This window comes from Acipenser ruthenus, chromosome 35 (assembly GCF_902713425.1).
Source record: "Acipenser ruthenus chromosome 35, fAciRut3.2 maternal haplotype, whole genome shotgun sequence".
Classification (NCBI taxonomy): Eukaryota; Metazoa; Chordata; class Actinopteri; order Acipenseriformes; family Acipenseridae; genus Acipenser; species Acipenser ruthenus.
In genome coordinates this window covers 9,379,660-9,406,831 of record NC_081223.1, presented here as the reverse complement: position 1 = coordinate 9,406,831, position 27,172 = coordinate 9,379,660, and the positions used below count along the sequence as shown (strand labels likewise).

The window sequence follows — 27,172 nt, the reverse complement described above, 5'->3', positions numbered from 1 at the left end:
CTAATGCAGAGCGGTTCAGGCCAGAATTACATCTCCCTGCAGAATGAACTATAATCCCAGAAATGTCTTCCTAAGTGCAGGTCCCGCTGGAATTGACTGTAATGTGGGAAAATTCCAGCCGGCCGTTCTCCCATCCGAACGGCTAGCTCAGTGTCTGAACATCCAGAAAGTGTCAGGAACGAATACTGCCATGGCTGCACATGGTCCTTATAAGGCCCTGTCCCATCACACTCACACACACAATTACACCGTACATCTGGACTGCTTTAGGGTCCCCAGGAAACACAAATGGGATCACTTCCTATTTATAGATACAATATGGGCAATGCCTTTAGGAATGCGTGCTGGTTTCCAGATTTTGTGTAAGCGTTTTAAACTGTAGGTAAAGACTATAGTGCGATCTCCTAAAATATACTAAAGACCTTACTGTAGTAGATCACCCTTAACTATAAAGGACTCGATCGTAAGATATGTAAGACGATGTAAACACAAAATAAATAGTGGTCTCCTGTGCTCAGAAACACACACACACAAACAAACACAGACACACTCAGAAACACACACACACGCTCAGACAGACACACACAGACAAACACACAGACACACTCACACACACACTCACACACACTCACACACGCTCACACACACACTCACACACGCTCAGACAGACACACACACACAGACACACTCAGACACACACGTGCTCAGACAGACACACACACACACTCACACACACTCACACACGCTCAGACAGACACACACACTCACACACACTCACACACACACAGACACACACTCACACACAGACACACTCAGACACACACAGACACACACTCACACACAGACACACTCAGACACACTCACACACAGACACAGACACACACACTCAGACACACACAGCCCCCCCGCCCCCTGTGCAGTACTCACCGCTGGAGCAGTCCTCCCCTCTCCAGCCTGGCTCACACTGGCACCGGTCAGGAGCCTGGCAGCGCCCATGGACACACTCCCGGGTACAGCGGGCTGTAGGGACACAAAGAAACAGGAATGTGAATACTGTCACACAGGACTCCATCACAGAGATACAGGCATGTCAATACTGTCACACAGGACTCCATCACAGAGATACAGGCATGTCAATACTGTCACACAGGACTCCATCACAGAGATACAGGCATGTGAATACTGTCACACAGGACTCCATCACAGAGATACAGGCATGTGAATACTGTCACACCGGACTCCATCACAGAGATACAGGCATGTGAATACTGTCACACAGGACTCCATCACAGAGATACAGGCATGTGAATACTGTCACACAGGACTCCATCACAGAGATACAGGCATGTGAATACTGTCACATCGGACTCCATCACAGAGATACAGGCATGTGAACACTGTCACACAGGACTCCATCACAGAGATACAGGCATGTCAATACTGTCACGCAGGACTCCATCACAGAGATACAGGCATGTCAATACTGTCACACAAGACTCCATCTCAGAGATACAGGCATGTCAATACTGTCACACAGGACTCCATCACAGAGATACAGGCATGTCAATACTGTCACACAGGACTCCATCACAGAGATACAGGCATGTGAACACTGTCACACAGGACTCCATCACAGAGATACAGGCATGTCAATACTGTCACACAGCCCCATCACAGAGATACAGGCATGTCAATACTGTCACACAGGACTCCATCACAGAGATACAGGCATGTCAATACTGTCACAGAGCTCCTTCACAGAGAAACAGGTCTTTAGTGTATCTATATTAATGATCTGAACACTGGAAGATCTGAATACCCTTACAAACGTTTGGTAGATTTGCACAGTGTTTTTCCATGATTTTCTGATGGTTATGCTATGCAATTACCATAGCTTACCATGATTTGTAATAAAATACCTCTCTGGGTTTAACAATGCCTACCTTTGCTTTACCATATTTTCAATGTGCTTTACTACACTTTGCAATGCTTTCACTACGGAAAACCTTTATAAGGTTAACTGTGTAAAACCTTCTCAGATTTCTATAATGGATGCTAGCCTTCTGGTTTTCTAATCCTGTGCTTCTGAACTGAAGCAGTATGGTATGCAGACACCCCACTTACGAACGCAGGTTTCTCTGCTCTCGTAGTAGCCAGGGCAGCACTGGTATCGCCTCCTGTACGCCAGCTTCACCCCTTGTCTATAGGCTGTCTTGTATGTGATCCTATAGAGAGACACACAGACAGCATGCTTTCAGAACCTGGAACATGTATATGAGGAAATCAGGTGAGCAAGGAACTCACAGTCTTATTGTGATCAAACAACAAGGCTTTTTTTTTTTCAAAACTACAACTATGGCCAAAAGCTTTGCATCACCTGGAGCTTTAGGATTGAGACATAATTTCTAAAAAAAACTATTGAACATAATTTAGATCTTTTATTTAACATCATGTAATCAAAGAAACTACAAAATGATATGGCGAAAAGTCTACCAGAAGCCATAATAGTAGTACAGTATTTCATGTTAAATTTCAAAATGTCACATTTTTCATTAAGTATATGGAAAACTACAAAGTGGTATGTTATTCAATATGTTAACGTAACATTATTCAGCAGGAGTCCATGAAGCAAAATGTGTTCATGCCAAACTGATGGTGATGCCAAACTTTTGGCCACAGCTGTACATGAAGTTAATACTTTTAGATTTTCTCGAAGGGGTTTTAGATCACAAATGAATTGAATAAATATCACCTGTTGAGCACTTCCATTTGCGATACAGGTCTGACAAGTGCAGTTTTGAAAGAAGCACGTCAAACATGTATTATTTAAAATAAAAAAAAGAAAGACATCTGCTACTATATAAAAGATTTAACTACATCTTACACTTCCCTGGTCATAATATTATAACATGGCAAAACAGTTTCCAGATTTCTTTTCTCGTCTTCTAGTCCTTTGTGGCTCATTGCGCGGTGCTGCATTGTCTGACTGAGCCCTGCAGGCACTCCAGGCCCTGCAGTGTTCTTCACCTCCCTGCACACTCACTTGTGTCTGGTGCACTTGTAGAAGCTCCAGGGGTCTGCGCAGGGCTCCTCCTTCACCTGGTCAAAGGGATGGGCGTACGACTCCTTCACTGTCGTGGTGAAGCTGCAAAAACACACACAAGTCTACTAGCAGACTGACAAACTGCTTTTCTCAGTGTGTCTGAGCTTAAAAATGTGTTCTGCGTGACACCGCGGGTCACATTTTCATGGAAGAAAGTGTTTAACAGACCTTGAATGAACTGCACATAGGACTAAAGGTCACATGGGATACTACTATGGTATGATATATATGTGTGTGTGTGTGTACGTGACTAGGTAAAAGGTATCTTACCATATTCATATTGTAATTTTGGTAACTTGTGGTATTCATTGTGAAGTCATTTTAGAGAGTGGCTTATGCAAGTAATTCTATGTCACCTGCAGTACTACAGAATATCTTAGGATACAGAATCAGATATCTCACTAATGGAGCATTGCGTTTAAAGAACACAATCCTAAATGTTCATTTCTTGTTTTCTGTATGGTAAACTATGAAGGAGTTTTCATCGTAATTGCATGCAATTTACAGGTAAATCCATCTCAGTTACATATGTGAGCAGGAGCATGATGGGAAATGTAGTTCTGAGAGGTCCATGCGGGTACATGTGAAGCCATCTTGAGGCAGGGAATGCAATTTAAAAGCAACACATGGGAACATGTAACACAATAAAAAGGTCCTTATGCACCCTTTAAGAAAGCTGTTTTGCGAATAACATGCTTTTTAAGGACTTGCTTAATTACTCCATTTAAAAACAGTATTTAATTAAATCATTTAAATAGGGCACTTGGATGTTGATTTTAGAGCATTTTACAGCACTGCTAGGAATCACCCTGGATTGCATCAACCACCCATCCATGGTTACCCTGGGATAAAAATAAGCGCTTGATACAATCCAGGGGGATTCCCCAGTGCTGTTATAAATGCTCTAAAAAAATACAGATGTGGCTTATGGGGGTTTTGACTGATCAAATCAAACTCTGTGTGGTGATGAAGGCAATAACCAGAATGTTAACAGACTCTTCACGAAAGTCTTACAACTAAAAAACATGCATGTGCTAGGAATATAATATTTATAGGTGAGGTTCCAAATAGGACACCAGGGCAATTCATCCATCAATCAATGTTTAATTGAGGCGAGCAAAATAAAATCCATGAATCTGTTAATTGTTGCATCTCTAGCTCCTGATGTAATTAGATTAGGGGAGTGCTACTGCCCCACTCACCTCTCCCACAGGCTGCACACGTTGGGGTCATTCTGGTTCAAAGGCCACACAGGGTCAAGCAAGGCCGCCAGGAGCAATACTTCAGCAACAAAGCTCTTCACGAAGGACGCCATCCTACAAGAAAACAGAACGAAACGTGAAATATGAAATACCGGATACTGGATCTAAAATCCGATAGAAAAAATCCATCTGATCCTGAGTTTAAGTCTTACCTTATTCTTTATCTATTTAAAAAATGTAATTTGGAAATGCACTAGTTATAAACTGCAAATGTATCTGCTGCAATGGAAAAGGCCCACATTATTATTATTTATTTCTTAGAAGACGCCCTTATCCAGGGTGACTTACAATCACATTATTTTTACATACAATTACATTATTTTTTACACATTATTTTTACATACAATTACCCATTTATACAGTTGTTTTTTGTTTTGTTTTTTTTACTAGAGAAATCTAGGTAAAGTACCTTGCTCAAGGGTACAGCAGCAGTGTCCCCCACCTGGGATTGAACCCACGACCCTCCGGTCAAGAGTCCGGAGCCCTAACCACTACTCCACACTGATGGAAGTCACTGGTTTGCGGCATACAAGGATTGAGGGAACCCTCGAGCTCCAGGTTCAGCTCACAGAATGCCAGACACCTGTTTTGCAATGTTTTCTAAACACAGTTACATTTAAGTTTAGTGTATAACTGATTGTGAGTATACTACAGCTATAAAGATGTCTGTATTTGATCACGTTTATGTTTCCAGTGGAGTAATCCAAGGCTATTTCAGGATGTGGGACTTGATATAAAAAATACAAAGCAAACAAATGGAGAAAGTAGTATCACAAATGTAAATAAACTTCAGTGGATTTCAGTTCCCAGGCTTTGTCACAGGAAACTATACCCACAGCCTTCCATCTCAAACATCTGGAATCAATTGAGACCCAGGGAACAACTCAAAACAAACAGCTTCTGAATAAGCAGCACCAAACCCCCAGGTCCATAAGAACGGGCTGTGACAGGCAGAATTTCAAAACAATCCGGAAGTCCTTTTGAACCCTGAGCCTTGATGGGAAAGTTCTTCTGTGTTGCTAATGTACTGTACAGGATCTCACAGACCTTGACAGTAGTAGGATATCATCAGTTCACTCTGCTTTTTACTTTACCAAAAATAGCATACAACTATAAGTATATAGAGGTTGTGTTTTCATTCAAACTGCCCCTCTAAGCTACTTACTCCCCCCCAGCTAAATATTGTTCATATCAAATACTCTTCACTTTCTTTCTTTCTTCAACCACTGAGCTACTCAAACCCACTGCCTTCCACACTGCAGCCCAGCACTTTCTTCAACCACTGAGCTACTCAAACCCACTGCCTTCCACACTGCAGCCCAGCACTTTCATTCTTTCTTTAACCACTGAGCTACTCAAACCCACAGCCTTCCACACTGCAGCCCAGCACTTTCATTCTTTCTTTAACCACTGAGCTACTCAAACCCACTGCCTTCCACACTGCAGCCCAGCGCTTTCTTTCTTTCTTTCTTTCTTTCTTTCTTTCTTTCTTTCTTTCTTTCTTTCTTTCTTTCCTCCTCTAACCGCTGAGCTACTCAAACCCACCTCCTTCCAAAGTTAAATCCAGACACACTAACCACTTTGGACCACCCTGGACCACCTCATACCATCACTTCTGAAACATCTCTGAAACCTCCTAAATGAAAGAACATTTAACAAAGGAGGCTGTGCTCCCTGCAGAACAAACTGTTTCACATTGGAAGCCAGCTCACTGTTAGTTTATGAGAAGGAATTAATTCTGTTGCTGGCTCCTAGTCACTGCAGAAAAACAAGAGAACATGAAAACGACGCTTGTTTCTGAAAAACAAGATTTAATGTGAGCGTGCGGCTGGATTCTATTAACTGGGGCCGTTGTTGTTGCCTTTAATCTAATTTACCATTGGCTGCTTTTTTAACAGTAAATATTTTTTATGTCCTTTTTTTTCTCATTATGATTAAAAAAAAAACCTCACGTCAAGTAAGTGGGCTCGATACTATTAAAGCACAGATTCAGCATCTGGACTGAATCAGGGCGTTGTCTGCTGTAGAAGCTGCTTAAAAAACGTAAAGGAAAATGTGAGAGCCACACAGTGATGGTAAGACGTTAGGTAAGACTGACTGGAATTGTTTTGTTGTGCTATGTCCTGATGTTTGCAATCATCTTATTCTAATTGCTCAATTACTGTTTTTTTTTCTGTTTTTTTTAAGTCTATGTTTATGTGTTTTCTCCTCAGATCAGGAGCTGCTCTTCATAAACTGAATTGCAAACGTTTTGACTACAGGACTTTATCATCAATTGTTTTTTTAACTAAGTGTTGTAACAGAAGCTGGTGCACATGGCACCCGTGATCTGTGGTGGCCATGCGGGTGTTGCAGGGAATGTTGCCAGATGGAAAATATTAGTCATTATTTGGAAAAGGGTAGACTCGCGGGATGAGAATGTAGGAAAAATAAATGTGCTGCTGCTGGCTGTGAGTTAGTGACTGCAGCAGAGAGCCAAGGAGAGAGGTGGTAGATTCTGGCACTCCGCTACTAACTTGGATGGCACAGTGCAGAAGTGCAGAAACCAAGCACTGCATTATAGGTGTTTGTAGAGTACCATTCTGAGCCACTGTAACACCCAGATCCTTTTCATATGCTTCATTCCATTTTTCTATCATATACAGTTCCTGGACCCTAAAAACTCCTTTAACTGCCTAGATGGTGGAGGAATCCAAAAGATTTTTAAAGACTAGAAATATGCAGGAGGCTGTGTGGTCCAGTGGTTAAAGAAACGGGCTTGTAACCAGGAGGTCCCCGGTTCAAATCCCACCTCAACCACTGACTCATTGTGTGACCCTGAGCAAGTCACTTAACCTCCTTGTGCTCCGTCTTTCAGGTGAGACGTAATTGTAAGTGACTTTGCAGCTGATGCATAGTTCACACGCCCTAGTCTCTGTAAGTCGCCTTGGATAAAGGCGTCTGCTAAAATAAACAAATAATTCTGAGTGTTTCTAATTAGTACAATTACTCTTGAATATACAAATATTTCATAATCAAGATTTCTGCAATTCTAGCATTCGAAACAAATGCATTGGCAAGGAATTCTAATTTCCAGTCTGAAATCGCAAAATCAAGTGGTGCAGATCAAGATTATTGTGTACACACATCTGGACTGTTTGCAGGGTTTTACAATCAGAAACTTCACAATCTAGGAAGTTGAACGGCTCTTTGGTAGTGTGCTCAACCTGCACTGTCTTTGAATGGGTTACAGACAGGGAACAAATACTTTGAAAAGGATCTTGGTCTATAGTGGTCTTTAAAAGTGTCTCTCCAATATGAGGAGGCAAAAAGGCAAACACAACATTAGATTATGTTACCAAAAGTGTGGAACACAAGCCCTTGTAAAAGCTCCCCACACAAAAGCACAGCAAAGTGTTATAAAGCACACTGAGTGCATGGTAAAGCACAGGTAAGCAGTTAAAGGCTAGCAAGTTATGGTAAAGCATGTTTTTTTTTTTTTTTTTTTTTTTTTTAATTTAGTCGTCGCCAATTATTTTCACCCCGGTTTTCACCCCAATTTAGCATGCCCAATTATTATCTGTATCCCCGGCTCACCGCTCGCAACCCCCCCGCCGACTCGGGAAACGGAGGCTGGAACACGCGTCCTCCGAAACGTGCTCCTGCCAAGCCGTCATTTTTCGCACTGCAGATCCACAGCAATGCCACCAGACCTATAGTGCCGGAGGACAACACAGATCTGGCGGCTCCGCTGCAGAGCCACAGGCGCCCTATCGGCCACAGGGGTCGCTGATGCGCGGTGAGCCGTGGATTCCCCTGCCGACCTAAGCCCTCCCTACCCGGGCAGCCCTCAGCCAATTGTGCGCCGCCCCCTAGGAACTCTCGGTCACGGTCAGCTGTGACATAGCCTGGATTCGAACCAGCGATCTCCAGGCTATAGGGCACATCCTGCGAGGAGCGCCTTTACTGGATGCGCCACTCGGGAGCCCCTATTTTGGTAAAGCATGTTAAAAAAGACAAACCACAGTAAACTAAGTGCATAGTATAACCATGGGGAAAGCATATGAAAACTGCAAAAATACTGTGGTAAACCTATAACAGAGTTTATACAATGCTCTGGTTAGACTGCACCTAGTGTCCAGTTCTGGTCATCTCACTATGTACGCAGACATTAAACTCTCGAGAAGGTACAGAGGAGGGAGCTGATCCCAGGACTTAATGGTATGAACTGTGGGGACAGGTTGAAAGAATCAAATCTCTTCAGCCTAGAAAAACGTTTATAGAATCCTAAATGGTAATGGGACACTATAAATTTAGCACAGAGAATAGTGATACGTTTGGATATGCCGAAAGAAACTTCATAACTTCGATGACAAACTTAATAAACTGAATGTTTTCAAAGTCGTGTCGTTCAAGTGATTAAATGAAAATTAAATGGGGTTTTCAGCAGACTGCGGTGTATCATTCTTCTACTCAGTCTCAGACTGCATTTTCCGTCGTAATCATTTTTAAAACAATGCATTTCAATTAATAAATAACTGCTGGCGCTACTAATCTGTAGTAAATCAGTTCTTAGTTATCGCTGGGCAGACTGGTCCTGTGGTGTCTGTATTCACTTAAACTAACAGGGTGTCTGTCTGTGGTAACAGGATCCCCTCACCACTACATTCTTCTCAATCAAACTGTTTTTCAAACTTGGGGTTTCAGCTTACAGTAACTGGGAGCTGTTTATCCCTGTTTAATGGTTTACCATTTTACCTTTAACTACAGAAAAGTGTACCTGCTTCTGGCTACAGCACTGCACTAAACTGCACTGCACTGGTCAGTACAACTATTGCAGTGAAAGCACAGCGTTGTGAATTTGTACAAGACTTCATTAACGTCACTGTATTATCCTTGATGTTCGGTCACAAGAGGAGCTTTCATTCAAATAAGAAATATGCTAATCAGTTGTATCTGAAAGTAGATTTTTATACCATGAGTAACTGCTGTACATGAATTAGAAAATAAGGCAGATTTTAGGTTGACTGGTTTAGATTAACACAGTTAACTCCTGAAACAAAAGCAAAAGACATTTAAAATGGATTCTCATGTGAAACAACTAAATACGATCTACAAGCTCCAAAATGAAGAGTCTTGAGTTGTTAAATCTGGCTTGGTAACTTTATGGGGCGTGTTTTTCCTTTCTGAATAAATTCTGATGATTTGGATTAAATAGCATTGAGAATTTAGACCTATGTGTGAAGTAAGCAGCTACAGCTATCCCATTTGTGGCAAGTCACCATGCTTTTCTCAATGGCATACTATGCGTTTACCCTGGTTTGCCATTTCTATTAATACACTTTACCATACCTTTACAATGCTTAGTTATGCTTTACCATGCTTCCACTGTGGATTATTACACTTTGCTATGCTTTTAAAACAGAAAACTATTATGGGCATGTATTCTGGCTGGTACTACATGAGGTTGAGGACAGTTGCCTTGCCTTAATCTTGTTTTAAAATAAAAATACAGGTTTACTATAACATCTTTTTATAAACTGCACATTTGAGACCTAAATAACAAATGGAGGCGACGACAAGCAAGATTAAATGAAACTTACAGAATTATTATTGTCAGCCACTTTTGAGGATTTTAATTTTTAATCTGACACTTTCATGACTTTGCAAAGCGCCCCAACCCCTTTACACATGAACACAGAGTCAGTGTGGAGCTGCTGAATCTGTCCTCGGGGCACGGCTACTGTGTGTCAGCGGCTCTGAGCAAACAGGCTCTGTGAGCTCAGCTGGAAACCACAGCGGAGAGGACTGCGGTTTCACAGCTGAGACACAGAGCTGCGCTGTGGCCAGCCAGGCCACGCTGACTGCTCAGACTGCAGACACACCTGATCACTGCCAGCCAGGCCACACTGACTGCTCAGACTGCAGACACACCTGATCACTGCCAGCCAGGCCACACTGACTGCTCAGACTGCAGACACACCTGATCACTGCCAGCCAGGCCACACTGACTGCTCAGACTGCAGACACACCTGATCACTGCCAGCCAGGCCACACTGACTGCTCAGACTGCAGACACACCTGATCACTGCCAGCCAGGCCACACTGACTGCTCAGACTGCAGACACACCTGATCACTGCCAGCCAGGCCACACTGACTGCTCAGACTGCAGACACACCTGATCACTGCCAGCCAGACCACACTGAGTGCTCAGACTGCAGACACACCTGATCACTGCCAGCCAGGCCACACTGACTGCTCAGACTGCAGGCACACCTGATCACTGCCAGCCAGGCCACACTGACTGCTCAGACTGCAGGCACACCTGATCACTGCCAGCCAGACCACACTGACTGCTCAGACTGCAGGCACACCTGATCACTGCCAGCCAGGCCACACTGACTGCTCAGACTGCAGACACACCTGATCACTGCCAGTCAGGCCACACTGAGTGCTCAGACTGCAGACACACCTGATCACTGCCAGCCAGGCCACACTGACTGCTCAGACTGCAGGCACACCTGATCACTGCCAGCCAGGCCACACTGACTGCTCAGACTGCAGACACACCTGATCACTTCGGTATCCCCAGGCTGTGAATCAGTCCTGTCAAAGTTCCAGTTTGCAGAGTCGGGTATATACAGTTTTCTCCAGTATATGATGGGAGTGTGCTTGTTGCCAGCTGTGTGTCAGCCTATGGTGTGTGGAGCTCAGAGCAGGGAGGCTGTGTCTCTGGCTCCTGGCCCTTATTGTTTGTAATCTTTCCACTGCCTGACTCCACTGACCCCAAACTAACTAAGCCAAACTCCCAGCCTTTCTTGTCCTGATCCCAGCATGAGCCAACTACAGCTATGACCAAAAGTTTAGCATATATATATATATATATATATATATATATATATATATATATATATATATATATATATATATATATATATATATATATATATATATATATAAATGTAGATATTTTATTTAACATCATGTAATAATAGCACAGATAATAACAGAGCCCATTCTAAATGGACACAGGAACACCACTGTACCAGAGAATGTTTCCCACTGAAGACCTCCCATCTACAATTCTCCCCCATCTTGTCATAACCTTTTTCTCATTCTCACCTCTTTATCTTACGTTATTTATTTTTTACTTATCGTATTCCTTCGAATTTAAGACGCAGCCCAAATTTCCCACCCTCGATTTGAGGAAAAAATAAAACATCAAATAAATACGCATTTACAAAGACACAACCTCAGTTACACATACGCGGCCGTCTGCTATCACACAGAGCATTACAGTTATGTGCTGCTTCTCATTACTCACACCTTTTTTCTCCCAATTTGTGAACTGTGGTATTGCTTGGCATGTCGAAAAATACAGTGATCTGATCTGCATTTCCGATCTGGCCAAGCTGGTACTGTTTGTTACAAACACTGAACTTGTAAAAGCTTCTCTTCGAATTCCTGATGAAGCTAATGACTCTTCTTTGAAAATGGCTGCCTGCGTGTCATGGATGATTCGAGATCGGGCACTAACGTTTTGGTTTGTCTTTTCTCGGCAGTCAGTCACGTTGCTGTTTGTGTACAGTCTGGTCTTTTGTTGGTGATTTTAATACACGCATCACTATACTGTATTCGAATTTAAGACGCAGGCTATTTTTGAGAAGCAAAAAAATGTTCAAAAAGTCTTAAATTCGAAGGAATACGGTATTTCTTTTCTTTTGCTCTCTTTTCCATTCTTGCCCACGTGTAACGAGCCCCTCACACCTCTGCAATGATCCACACTGCGTCCGGATAATCAGCACACACCCGCTTCCTCTTAACAAGACCATTAAGAGACCAGTCACACTTTAGCAATGGTGTGTGGAGTCCACACTCCAAAATGACACACTGGCAGTGACTCTCAACCATTCCAACGTCTCAACACATTGAAAAGGACTTCTAGTCGAAACGTTTGTCACTGAATTTTCTTTTAGCATTTCTTTAGCACTAGTAAGTGTTTAATAGTTACGAAATGCAACAAAGGGTTACACAGATATGACCAAAATAATGCCAGTAAATCTAATATGTATCTCTATCACTTTGTAGATCTCACATTTCCAACTAAGAAAGAGGCACACATTATGTTAAATGTGTATTTGATTTTGAATGGAACTTTTTTCATAGCTGTTTGGGAACTGACACTCTTTATTTATTTATTTATTTATTGAATTTTAAAGTATCACAAAGCACTGTACAGTACATAGCAGGAAAAAGAACACACCACAATACATTTGTATAGCATGTCACACATACAACTGCCACGATCAGACCGTTTAAATAACAGATTTAAATAACAGTATACACAATACAAAAGCAACAATTTTAAAGTTAAATTAAAACCCACTAAGATAAGAAAGCCATTTTATAAAAGTGCGTTTTTAGTCTTGACTTGGAAACTGTAACGGTCCCAGCTTCCCTGACAAACGAAGGCAGAGCATTCCATAATTCAGGAGCTCTACAAGAAAAAGCCCTGCCTCCTCCCGTGTTGCTTTTGCTGACCCTAGGAATAACCAGCAGCCCCGCATCCTGTGATCTCAGAGTGCGGTTTGGAAGATACGGGGTCAGTAACTCCTGCAAATAACTAGGTGCTAATCCATTCAGTGCCTTGTAAGTTAACAGCAACATCTTCAAATCAATTCTATACTGCACAGGGAGCCAGTGTAAACAGGGGTAATATGTTCACTTTTCCTGGTTTTAGTCAGAATTCTAGCGACGGTATTCTGAACAAGCTGCAAGCGGGATACCACACGTTTTGGGACACCAGAAAAAAGTGCACTACAATAATCAATGCTTGATGAAACAAAGGCATGCATTAGTCTCTTTGCATCAGATACAGAAATAATTGGTCTAAGTTTGGCTATATTTCTCAAATGTTAAAAAGATACTTTAGTAACTTCCCTAATATGAGTCTCAAATGATAGATCAGGATCAAAGATGACCCCCAAACTCTTAATTTCTAGTTTTTGATGAGAGACTGCAAGGGTCGAGCTCATGTAATCCCACTTTTCCTTTTAGTTGGTTCTGTGATCCCACTAGCATAACCTGTTTTATCTGAATTCAACATTAGAAAATTCTGTGACAGAATGTGTGCAAAAAACATTCAGAAATGTTGTCAGTCCTCTAAAACAGAGCTTCCTGTACATAAGACCTGATTCAAAAACACCGTTTACGATGCAATCATGAATAAGAAACCGCTCCGGACTGCTTACAAGCCCCTAAATAAAAATAATTATTTTAAACAACTTTACTGTGTTTTTTGAAATCAGAAAATGTTTCGTGCAAATACTGTAGCTTGAGAACGTAGCTCATAATTTACTAAAACAAAATTTCTGAATGAATTAGGGGCTCGTTTCAAGTAATTAAAAAGGCTAAATGATTTAGCAGACTAAACTGGCGCTAGACAGCCCTGGTTCAAGCTGCAGATAACACACTGTACAAATCAGACTGCAGGAACTAGGCTCTCGACAACCGTCAACTTAAATCAAAACAGCTTTTCTATAAAAAAAAAACAATGAGATCGAAGCTTCTAGCAGCCTTTTAATGAGCTGGCAGAGCTGAGGGGCTAGAGTTCTCCTTCCCTAAAGCCTGAAACACTTAGCCCTTGGTAGGAAACCGTCCCACAGTGCCCCAGCAGAGCCCCCTGTGTGTCTGTACACATCGCAGGCTGTGTGGGGGAGCAGCAATGCACAGGACTACAGAGACCACACGCAGTCACACACTCAAACACTCGAGAACTCAAGGCATGTTTCCCAGGCTTCCATCCTACCCCAGAGCCTCTATCGCTGGGGATTCACATGACAGCTATAGCAGACTGCCGCCTTCCTTATTAGATGTACTAAATCGTGTGGTTGGAAATATCTGGGCATGTGACAAACATCATAATTGTGGGGAAAGTGCTGCAGTGAAAGGGTGCGGATGAGAGGAGAGCAGCCCTGAAGGATGCTATTCTAACTAGTCCTGAAGATCCAGAATCCTCCAGGTTTCATAGGTCTCATGAAATATAAAGGATTAAGACCTGGAAGCAGGTTGAATGGGTTCAATTCAGTAGTTTAGGTTATATGTGGAACCAGTAGGGTCAGAATTGTACAGCCCTGATGTAGATGATATAAGTGGGGATTAGCGTTTAATGGGAAATACAATAAATAAAGTGGATGCTTTTGTTTGTGCTTAAATTAAAATTTCCTGCTGGTAAAAACTACATTTACGATGACTGGAAATAACAGATGAAAAAAAGGAGGAAGAGCCAATCCAGGTGGGGATTCCCATTTTTTTCCGGTGAAAATCGGAACAAACAGGGAAATGGCAGCTGGGACAACAGGGAGACAAGCAAGGGGGCAGGTGTCACGTTTCGGGATCGCTTTGTAAGGAAAGGAAGTGCTGAGCTGGCAGCGACCACACAGGACACAGGACGAGGGAAACAAGGAAACAAACAAGAGGACTGAAAGCTGGGGGCTCTGGCACAATCACAAGAGCTGCTAAACAGGGCTGTCGCCAAGCTGGCAGGCAAACCAGACGAACACTAAAACAGAGAAACGTTTACCACAGTAATTGTGCACGGTAAGCCATATTAAAAACCACAGTCTCAAGTGTCTGTTTCAATTATCTGAAAAGTGGAAGATCTTAATACCCTTAATACCCAACGTTCAGTAAACCTGCGCAGTGTTTTTGAAGTTTTCCCATGGTTATACTGTGCATTTACCATAGTTTACCATGGTTTGTAATATGCTTTACATTGCTTATCTGGTCTTTACAGTTCTTACATATGCTTTATCATGCTTTCATTGCAAGGCTTTTACTATGGGAAACTTTTGTAAGGGACATGAATAATACTTCTGGTTTCAAAGTCTTTGAGAGAGGAAAACAAGCAACTGAATAAGTTAGAAAGCTTTTCTTTGATGATTCCACTGTGTCACGAATCCATAGTGTTCAGCTGAATTGGAAAATGTCCTAGAAATGTTTTAAACACGAAGAAAGAAAAATCTGCGATTAAAATCGAGTTTTAGCAGCCTGCGTGTACTAAATACAAACATATTTTCAAAATGCAGTCAATTAGTATCCTTTCCATTTTCAACTGTGCTGGCCCGCCTGCTTCACACTGTTAGTATTGGGATCAGTAGAGTTGAAAGGTCACCACATAAAGGGAGTTCCTTGGAATCAAGAAGTACTCAAAAAGAGCCAGCAACTAGGATTCTACAGGAAATACCTGGTGCAGTCTGATACAAAAATGGGAAAGTTTAAAAAAAAATAAAAAGGCATCTGAAGCTGCTGCTGTACTTGTTGTTGTGAGTCATGCAGTGTCTCATTTCTCTCTCAGAGCCGCACACTCAGGAGTCTCTCCGAGACAAACGCAGGGCTTTGAATAGGAAACATCTTGCATGTCAATTCAGCGCGGCGTTCAAACATCCTTTTCCTCAGTTTTGGTGGCAAACAACAGGAGTAGGAAGCTGAAGCACACCGATACATTAACAACCTCACAGGCACACACACACACATACACAAATACGGATACATTAACAACCTCACAGGCACACACGCACACACACATACAAATACGGATACATTAACAACCTCACAGGCACACACGCACACACACACACACACACACACACACATAAATACGGATACATTAACAACCTCACAGGCACGCACACACACACACAAATACGGATACATTAACAACCTCGCAGGCACACACGCACACACACACACACACAGGGGATACAGGGGGTGTCTGTCTGTCTGTACATCCGTCCAGCTGCATATCACACTTGCATTTTTACATATCTGGAGAACCACTTATCCTACTGTCATGAAACTTGGGTGTTAACATCATTTAGTTATTGAGAATATTAGATTCTGGGTATATAGGGGCGGTGTCTGTCTGTCCTTGCATTTGTCTCTGTGTCACATAAACAGCTGTGAACTCTCCCACTCGATAGTTCATTCCCTATCTCACTTCTCCACATTTAGGAGTATTTTCAGAAGTTTACTGGAATAGTTAAATGGCTGGTTTTCGAATAAATCATACAGAACACACCTTTAAACAAGTCAGAAATTAAATACAGTATTACAAAAATGTAGATCCTATTCAGTGTCCCATGTAAAATTGCCCTGCACACAGCGAAACATATACACAAAGAATTGTTCTAGAGCTCGGAAGCCTGCGGTTATCACCCTCTTCAGAATGCTTGCTTAAACATATTTTATCCCTAAACAGCCCCCGTGCATAACTGCATTACAGGAATGAAAGCGAAGCATATTCCCAGACCACCAGATAAGCACAGCGATTGGCCGCTGATCCAAGAAGTCTCTTCCAAACTAAAGCAGGCGCTGAGAAGTGAAAACACATTCACTGGCATGAGTGGGACATCAACTCTCCAAAGAGCTTCTCCGACAGGAAGAATAAAACAGTTTAGGTTTAGGTTTTGGGCTCCCGAGTGGCGCATCCAGTAAAGGCGCTCCACATGGAGTGCAGGATGCGCTCTATAGTCTGGACGTCTCCAGTTCGAGTCCAGGCTATTCCTTTGCCGACCGTGGACGGGAGCTCCCAGGGGGGGAGGCGCACAATTGGCCAAGCTCCGCCCGGGGGGAGGGAGGGTTAGGTCGGCCAGGGTGTCCTCAGCTCACCGCGCACCACTGACCCCTGTGGTCTGGCCGGGTGCCAGCGGGCTTGCCTGTAAGCTGCCCAGAGCTGCGTTGTCCTCTGACGCTGTAGCTCTTGGGTGGCTGCATGGTGAGTCCGCAGTGTGAAAAAAAGCGGTCAGCTGACGGCACACGCTTCGGAGGACAGCATGTGTTTGTCTTCGCCCTCCCAAGTCCGCGCAGGGGTGGTAGCGGTGAGCTGAGCCTAAAAATAATTGGCCATTCCAAATTGGGGAGAAAATAATAATAATAAAAAAAAATAATTGGCAACAACTACATTTATATAAAAAAAAAAACGCCTTTAGGTTTTACTTTTGTCGTATCTCATTCAAATGCAAATGTTTATGTCCATAGAGATCTTGTAACGGGAGATTTCAGATCAGCTCAGAACTCTGCTTCAATGGATTTTTGTTTTCGATTAATTTATGAAGATGTTCCAACACATCAAAGTACTACATGAAAAACGGCACAGACCCTGAGCAGACCTCTTGGGTTACCTTACTGTACCTAAGGTATGTAGCCCAAGATTAGTGCTTATCAGGGTCTGCGAAACCAGCCATTTAATTGGAAAGCATTTAGTACATTATTTGTTGTGTCCCAGTTTATTTTGCTTACTAAGTACTGTTTAGGGTCCTTATTAAAAAAAATGGGGATCCTAACACGTCAATTCTGCCTGTCTATCTGCCTGTCCACCCGTCTGTCACACACAATAACTGCCTTCATTTTGTACCAGTCCACCAAACCTATATCATGCGCTCCTTGCTTCCTATACACCTTTCAGATTGCACTTGGCTACAATCCGATATTTTTATACAAATATTTGTAACTTTTCAAGCACTGTGTGATTATTACATAATAACGGGATCCCTGGGTGTGGCATCCATAACTATTAAACACCCAGTGCTGGTACATGAAGTCATAAATTCAATGACAAATCACATATTATTCTAATTTAATTGAAACAAATAAAAATAATCCTAGATTTCTTTTTGCTACCCTAGATGAATTAATGAATCCTTCTCCTAATAGTCCTACCCTTGACATTGGCTCCTCTCACAGCTGCAACGGCTGCTTAGATTTCTTTGAAAATATAATACTAGACATCAGAAATGAGATTCCACAGACACCTTCTATTAAGGAGAATTTTACCAACTACACCTATTAAGGCTACTATGGGGGCTTTTTCTTTGATTATCTTACAGAAACTGACAGAGCTAGTTCAACATGTGAGAGCTGCTAGATGCTCTCTTGATCCTATTCCTACAAAACTATTAAAAGATGTTCTTAGTGTTATTAATACCCACATTTTAAACATTATAAATGGTTCACTTTCCTCTGGTACAGTTCCCTCAGCTCTTAAGGTAGCTGTGGTAAAGCCTATGCTTAAGAAACACAATTTGGACTCTAAAGTCCTCAATAACTATAGGCCTATCTCCAACCTAACATTCTTAGATAAGGTTCTAGAGAGAGTTGTTGCAATTCAATTACAAATATTTCTTAATGGTATATTGTTGAAGTTGCAGTCTGGTTTTCGTGCTGCACGCAGCACCGAGGCGGCCCTTGTCAGAGTTGTGAATGATCTACTGATAAGCTCTGACTCGGGCTTTCCATCAGTTTTAATTCTTCTAGATCCAAGTGCTGCCTTTGATACTGTAGACCATTCCATCCTACTGAATCGTCTTGAAAGCACAGTGGGACTGTCTGGCCTTGTCCTATCCTGGTTCAAATCTTATCTTTAAAATTGCTGCTTTTGTATTAGTATGTGTATACTGTTATTTAAATCTGTTATTTAAATGGTCTGACTGTGGCAGTTGTATGTGTGACACGCTATACAAATGTATTGTGGTTTGTTCTTTCTTTCTGTTATGTACTGTACAGTGCTTTGTGATACTTTTGTATAAAAAGCGCTATATAAACGCAATAAATTCATAAAATAAATACATGTTTAGACAGTGAGAAAGACTTCTAGTCAAAACATTTGTCATTGAATGTATTAAGTTTTTTTTTTTTCATATAAAAACTGTGGTATGTGCATTCAATGCAAGTTAATTACACTGACATTTTCACTGTGTGGGTTGGGCTTCACAGGTGTCTAAAACCGTTTGATTTTTGACATTTACAAATTAGGGGTGCGTTAGAGTCCAATTGAGTAAAAGATAATTTGAGCACATTGAAAAATATTTGTTACTGGAATAAAATCTTTGATACGTTACAGAATGCTCTCGTTACAAGCAGGACAGATCTGAGTTACTGGTGTTTCCCTGAGGGGGGTATTTCTCGTTTGTGCCTGCTGTCTGGAGAATTGTTTAGCCAACATACAGAAAATAAAAAAAACCATGCTGCCTGTGTATCCCGGCATGCTGTCTGGGAGCTGAGCTCTACATTGAGTAGCCTTGCTCCTGAATATTCCCTGTGGTGCCTCCCCTCCCTGCAAGTCTTTTCACTCACTGCTGAATAGTTTCCCTGCCCCTTCTCTCCGGGCTGTGCATTGTGCAGGGTACCCTAGGGCTGCCAAGACGTCATATGCTTCAGTCCACAGAGCTCCGAGGATTGGAACAATGTGTTGTTTAAAATGTAAAATGTTTCAGGCTTACAGAATATCTGGGTGGAGCTGTTTTGCTTACTGAGCAGCTCATATGGTTGTGAAATAGACCAGTGTATTCCACTTCTTGTTTAGATTTACTGTGTGTACAAATGTGGTATTCCTTACAGTACATCCAGTGGTGCAGGGAGACAGGTAAATTGGTACACTGCACTTAGAGTTTAGACATGTTTCTGGGAGCTCTATTGAGATGTCTAATGTCTTTATTGACCATGGCGGCTTCTGAACATTTCTGAAGTGAGTTGGTTTTAGAAATAGGGTTTGAAACTGAAACTCTGGCAAAAACCTTTATATAAAAGCACACAGTTGGAACAGCAATTACAGCTCCATGCCTCCAGTGGTCATTTTTAACTCATCTTACTTCAGAAATCAAGCTTTTGAGAGTGAAAAATATATATTTTTGGTGGAATGGTTAGCAAGCCCAGCAAATAATGATCTATGGAGAAACAGCACTGATCGCAGAATGATCGAGCACATGCATAATGGGGCATGGGTGATATAAAGACAACCCTTCAAGTCACTTTACTTTGAGTGAATTGACCTGGCCCCTCAGGGATATCCTAGTAATCTGTGCTCTGAATCCTCCTACCTCACGCCTCCCTCCCCTTGAGAACACACTCTCTGTGCATCACACAGGCTCTGAATCCTCCTACCTCACGCCTCTCTGTCCTTGAGAACGTGCTCTCTGTGCATCACACAGGCTCTGAATCCTCCTACCTCACGCCTCTCTGCCCTTGAGAACGCACTCTCTGTGCATCACACAGGCTCTGAATCCTCCTACCTCACGCCTCCCTGCCCTTGAGAACGTGCTCTCTGTGCATCACACAGGCTCTGAATCCTCCTACCTCACGCTTCTCTGCCCTTGAGAACGCACTCTCTGTGCATCACACAGGCTCTGAATCCTCCTACCTCACGCCTCTCTGCCCTTGAGAACGTGCTTTCTGTGCATCACACAGGCTCTGAATCCTCCTACCTCACGCCTCTCTGCCCTTGAGAATGTGCTCTCTGTGCATCACACAGGCTCTGAATCCTCCTACCTCATGCCTCCCTCCCCTTGAGAACGCACTCTCTGTGCATCACACAGGCTCTGAATCCTCCTACCTCACGCCTCCCTCCCCTTGAGAACACACTCTCTGTGCATCACACAGGCTCTGAATCCTCCTACCTCACGCCTCTCTGTCCTTGAGAACGCACTCTCTGTGCATCACACAGGCTCTGAATCCTCCTACCTCACGCCTCTCTGCCCTTGAGAACGTGCTCTCTGTGCATCACACAGGCTCTGAATCCTCCTACCTCACGCCTCTCTGCCCTTGAGAACGCACTCTCTGTGCATCACACAGGCTCTGAATCCTCCTACCTCACGCCTCTCTGTCCTTGAGAACGCGCTCTCTGTGCATCACACAGGCTCTGAATCCTCCTACCTCACGCCTCTCTGTCCTTGAGAACGTGCTCTCTGTGCATCACACAGGCTCTGAATCCTCCTACCTCACGCCTCTCTGCCCTTGAGAACGCACTCTCTGTGCATCACAGGCTCTGAATCCTCCTACCTCACACCTCTCTGCCCTTGAGAACGCACTCTCTGTGCATCACAGGCTCTGAATCCTCCTACCTCACGCCTCTCTGCCCTTGAGAACGCACTCTCTGTGCATCACAGGCTCTGAATCCTCCTACCTCACGCCTCCCTGCCCTTGAGAACGTGCTCTCTGTGCATCACAATCATCACGTTGCGCTGAGTAATCGAGGCTGCAAGAAAAAGGGACTTTATAATAAGAACGGACTGATGTTATCAAACAGGAAACAACAGCCGCCCACTCCCTTCAACTTCCTGTCCCTTTCCAATATCAAGCTCGTTCTAGAAAGCTCAGCTTGACAGGGAAAGGTAGGGCTAATGAAAAGCTTTAAAAATAATTAACTGATAGATTCTTTCAATTTTCTCACCAATAATTATTAAAAATGTCTAAAGTAAATTCATTAAGATTGGGTCACTTCATATGCATTCTGGAACCAAAAAAGGGTCAAAGGTCAAAATTCAGGGTAATGCATTTTAAGATAATGAACTGCATGTAAGGGTAAGCAATACTGTGCGTTTCGCGGTGAACACTAATATAATAAACTCGCTGGTTTATGCACAGCCTTACGACCCAGCGTGGGTTTGTTTTATTCCCAAACTGTTTATATTTATAACGGAACTAAATCCCACAATGGTCAATCATTAAAGTGTACGTGGTCTGTGCAGCAGCAAAAGCAACAGATGTCATCATTTATTTACTTCACGTTTAATCACTTGCATTTTTTAAAGGTTGTTTAACTTTATGTGCTTGCTTGATTGATTTCTTCTTTGTTTTAATGCAGTTTCAGAGTGCTTTTGCATTGTGTTTATTTCCCAGATACCAAGCAGTAAGCAAGTTAAACTCATTTTTATATCACTCATGTCCCTGCTGCTGTCTCAAGGAATAACATTGTATTTGTAAACGTATTTGTGGGGGTTCGTTTCAAATTCTATGGAAAATATTACAGTGGTTCGACGTCTAGTTTATCCTAATTGATAATCGTTGAACCCAAAAACAACAGATTAATTGATAATTATGCAAACTAGTTAATTCACTAGCAATTCACAGGAAGAGAGGCTAGGCTAATCCCTGCATTATAATTTTAATCTGTCTTTTGAAACCACTTCTTTTAATTTTCAATAGCCTTTGAATTTAATAGAAGTTGAATTGGGACTATTAGTCCTACCTAAGAAAAAGGGTGCTCCCTCCAGTCCAGGGCAGACTTGAAGCATGGAGACTGAACTGCCCCCTCCCTCACCCCCCCCAAGATAAAGGGAGCTCCCTCCAGTTCAGGGCAGGCTTGAGACATGGAGACTGAACTGCTCCCTCACCCCCTAAGAGAAAGGGAGCTCCCTACAGTCCAGGGCAGGCTTGAGGCATGGAGACTGAACTGCTCCCTCACCCCCTAAGAGAAAGGGAGCTCCCTCCAGTCCAGGGCAGGCTTGAGACATGGAGACTGAACTGCTCCCTCACCCCCTAAGAGAAAGGGAGCTCCCTCCAGTCCTGGGCAGGCTTGAGACATGGAGACTGAACTGCTCCCTCACCCCCCTAAGAGAAAGGGTGCCCCCTCCAGTCCAGGGCAGACTTGAAGCATGGAGACTGAACTGCTCCCTCACCCCCCTAAGAGAAAGGGAGCTCCCTCCAGTCCAGGGCAGGTTTGAGGCACAGAGACTGAACTGCTCCCTCACCTATCTTTGTGCTATCATTGTTCTTTTGTGGAGAACTGTGGTATCACTATTGGACTTACCACTGGTAACAGACTACATATTGCCGCTCCAATGTTTATAAAAGTTGTAAATTGACACTGTAATTTTGCAGTTTTACCAGTTACACTCTGTATTCACCCAACTCAGGCCTTCACTATGCTTTGCTTTTACTATGAGTAAACTTTTAAGGGTGAAATGCTGGAAAACTGTCACTTTTAACCCATTAACTAAGAAAAAGTCAGAACACAAGCTGTATTTATGTAAGTTGATACAATACATTTAGACTTCAATTTGGCATCTAACACAATTAGACTAAGTTATTATAACAAGTTAAAGAGAACATTTTAAAATAACAGGTAGATGGCAGTTAAAAATGGTCCACAAAATTACGAAGTAGCCTGTTCTCAGATGAGGACAATGCCATGACCTTTTGTAAAATCGACTGCCTGATTAACTAAAATGTATTAAAGTTAAATTATTTTAAGTAGAAATTACTCTTACCTTCGTCAGACCATCTGTCCCAGTCTGTATTGCGAATATTATGTCCGAAGCTTGAATTTAAACACGACAAGACAATTGAATTAATTTTAAGATGACGTCCTTGCTGTCGAACCAAATAAAAAAAAAAAAACGTAATTTCCTCACCGGCTTAGAATAATAATAATAATAAAAAAACGAAATACAAGCAGACGTAGCCAAAAAATAAATAAACAACTCGGAAAAGAACAAGGAGCGATAATATATTTTCTGTCCCAATATATTGACTTTCAGTAACGGTTTTGTTGTTTATTGAGTGAATTTAGCATTTCAGTTTTCAACATTTTTTTTTTTTTTTATGAAAAAATATGTAGCACAAATTTAGAAAGTCTTGTTTAAAATAAAGACGTGTGAATTGTATCTTGTGGCTGATATTTCGCTATGGAGCGCGTCTCTCTAGCCGCTTGCCGCGATGATGCGCTGTGCTGTAATGCCTCGCACAGAAACCAGCGGCAGGAAGAATGCAGGAACTTCCAAACTCAGGAAGCTTTTACAAGCGAGCTCCTGAAAGCATTGGAAATGAAGTAGTGAGCTGGGGGCACTGGGGTGCTTGGGGGGAGGGTTTGAATGAAAACTATAGGTACTGCTTTATTTAATATTGCATGGGAACTCTTATATATGATGTTTACCATAGCACAGAGTGAAGTGCAGTAAACCGCAGGGAAAGCACGGTAAAGCGTAGGAAAAGACTTGGAAAATACTGCGGGAAATGCAAACACACACTGCCGTAGTAAAGTTGTACAAGGGGAGGCGTTTGTCCCTCACTCAATATACAACACTGAAGGATTTAAGTTATAAACACCGCTTACTGTGTCACACACTTTTGTGTTAATATAGGCTGTCCATTAAACCTCTTTGCCATAACTACGTCACGCAGTGCTACGGCATCCCTGCCAAGCATTATATACAAGCTGCATCTCCCTGTTGCAAGATTCAATTGCAATGGGTAAGACTTTGATGCAAAGTTGTTAGTTGGCGCTCGGTTGGCAGGTGCGCCGTTATCTAAGAACAATCAGAAAAAATCCTTGCAGATTGGTCGCATACAATCCGTGACGTCCCGTCCGCCCCCTCGTTGAGTGTTACCACAGGGGTGTCCAATACCCACAGAATGTATAGAAAAGCAGAAAAAAACAACATTTCGACATACTGTATATACAACCCTAAACAATACAGCCAATCAGTCGCTCGTACTCAATGTTTAGTCAAAGGGTTGACGACAGGAATTCCAACAAACACTTAGCTGTACTGGGGGAATACTTCACTGGATTAACTTTTGAAAAAAACGCTTATTATTTTCGAGTAAATAAATAAGCCTCAAGGGTTTCCAGATAAAAAGCGCCCATTTGAATAGGTCCTCCCGGTCATGGACATTGTTAAGCGCCGCCGGCTGAATCATAAAGATAACTGAAGCGCGCCTTTTCATCTTGAGCGCACGCATAGCTCCCCGCTGAATCAATATCCGCTCTGATGCATTTCCTCAACCCGCTACATTACATTTAGACTTAACTGTATACAGTTAGTGAGCATTTACATAACAGGTATGAGATGCCAGATAAAAATGATCCAAAATGTACAAAGCTGCCTGTCCTGACATCGGCATATATATATATATATATATATATATATATATATATATATATATATATATATATATATATATATATATATATATAACATGCTCAAATTTGTTGGTACCCTTACAGCTCATTGAAATAATGCTTCATTCCTCCTGAAAAGTGATGAAATTAAAAGCTATTTTATCATGTATACTTGCATGCCTTTGGTATGTCATAGAATAAAGCAAAGAAGCTGTGAAAAGAGATGAATTATTGCTTATTCTACAAAGATATTCTAAAATGGCCTGGACACATTTGTTGGTACCCCTTAGAAAAGATAATAAATAATTGGATTATAGTGATATTTCAAACTAATTAGTTTCTTTAATTAGTATCACAATCTTGTAATCAGTCATTCAGCCTATTTAAATGGAGAAAAATAGTCACTGTGCTGTTTGGTATCATTGTGTGCACCACACTGAACATGGAGAGTTGTCTGAGGAGATCAGAAAGAAAATAATAGACAAGCATGGTAAAGGTAACGGCTACAAGACCATCTCCAAGCAGCTTGATGTTCCTGTGACAACAGTTGCAAATATCATTAAGAAGTTTAAGGTCCATGGAACTGTAGCCAACCTCCCTGGGCGCGGCCGCAAGAGGAAAATCGACCCCAGATTGAACAGAAGGATAGTGCGAATGGTAGAAAAAGAACCAAGGATAACTGCCAAAGAGATACAAGCTGAACTCCAAGGTGAAGGTACATCAGTTTCTGATCGCACCATCCGTCGCTTTTTGAGCGAAAGTGGGCTCCATGGAAGAAGACCCAGGAGGACTCCACTTTTGACAGAAAAACATAAAAAAGCCAGACTGGAATTTGCTAAAATGCATATTGACAAGCCACAATCCTTCTGGGAGAATGTCCTTTGGACAGATGAGTCAAAACTGGAGCTTTTTGGCAAGTCACATCAACTCTATGTTCACAGACGAAAAAAATGAAGCTTTCAAAGAAAAGAACACCATACCTACAGTGAAACATGGAGGAGGCTCGGTTATGTTTTGGGGCTGCTTTGCTGTGCCTGGCACAGGGTGCCTTGAATCTGTGCAGGGCACAATGAAATCTCAAGACTATCAAGGCATTCTGGAGCGAAACGTACTGCCCAGTGTCAGAAAGCTCTGTCTCAGTCGCAGGTCCGCCAACAGGATAATGACCTAAAACACACAGCTAAAAGCACCCAAGAATGGATAAGAACAAAACATTGGACTATTCTGAAGTGGCCTTCTATGAGTCCTGATCTGAATCCTATCGAACATCTATGGAAAGAGCTGAAACTTGCAGTCTGGAGAAGACACCCATCAAACCTGAGACAGCTGGAGCAGTTTGCTCAGGAAGAGTGGGCCAAACTACCTGTTAACAGGTGCAGAAGTCTCATTGAGAGCTACAGAAAACGTTTGATTGCAGTGATTGCCAGTAAAGGTTGTGCAACAAAATATTAGGTTAGCGGTCCCATCATTTTTGTCCATGCCATTTTCATTTGTTTTATTATTTACAATATTATGTTGAATAAAAAATCAAAAGCAAAGTCTGGTTTCTATTAAATATGGAATAAACAATGGTGGATGCCAATTACTTTTGTCAGTTTCAAGTTATTTCAGAGAAAATTGTGCATTCTTCGTTTTTTGTGGAGGGGTACCAACAAATTTGAGCACATCTGTATATATATATATATACATTGAATGCATTTGACACAACTGGAGGATGGATGGGCTCTACAGGATACAGATACAGTCCAGCAATATCCCGAGCACGATTAAGGGCTGTGTTTTCCGACACACAATACAATAGTATCTCCTAATTCAGATTGCACAGCAGTGTTTTTTCCTGGTACAGCCGAAGCACTGTCCGGCTCGGGGGTTTAAAGGTCGTTCTTCGGAAAGTCCGAACAGATAATCACGGCACACGCGACTTCTCTGTTTTAATACTCACTTCCTAAATCAGAGACGCGACTCTTCTTTCTGTGATGGTTAAATACATATGCGTAACGTTCCTAGAGTCACACATTTCTCAAGTCATTAGTTACTTTACAGTTTTGTTTTTAAACTTTCAAATCAACACCCATTCCCGCGCATGGGCCTACACTGTGACGCGCAGTTACGGTACCAGCGGGTTTGCATTTTTGTCTTTTTCTTTTCTA

At 42.2% G+C, this 27,172-nt stretch overlaps 1 protein-coding gene across 2 annotated transcripts in view; it reads right to left on the bottom strand.

Annotated features, from left to right (window-relative positions):
- The window catches only part of LOC131705236 (multiple epidermal growth factor-like domains protein 10), a 44,867-nt gene extending 20,998 nt beyond the window's left edge, over positions 1-23,869 (bottom strand). For both annotated transcript variants that reach the window (XM_059007568.1, XM_059007569.1), the window contains exons 1-5: positions 23,389-23,869; positions 4,306-4,419; positions 3,044-3,145; positions 2,125-2,225; positions 928-1,020 (exon numbers count right to left, since the gene is read on the bottom strand). In XM_059007568.1, coding sequence (XP_058863551.1) covers positions 928-1,020; positions 2,125-2,225; positions 3,044-3,145; positions 4,306-4,418 — 409 coding nt within the window. In that variant the 5' untranslated portion in view covers position 4,419; positions 23,389-23,869. The remainder of the gene's footprint in view (positions 1-927; positions 1,021-2,124; positions 2,226-3,043; positions 3,146-4,305; positions 4,420-23,388) is intronic.
- Positions 23,870-27,172: the final 3,303 nt, after the last annotated feature.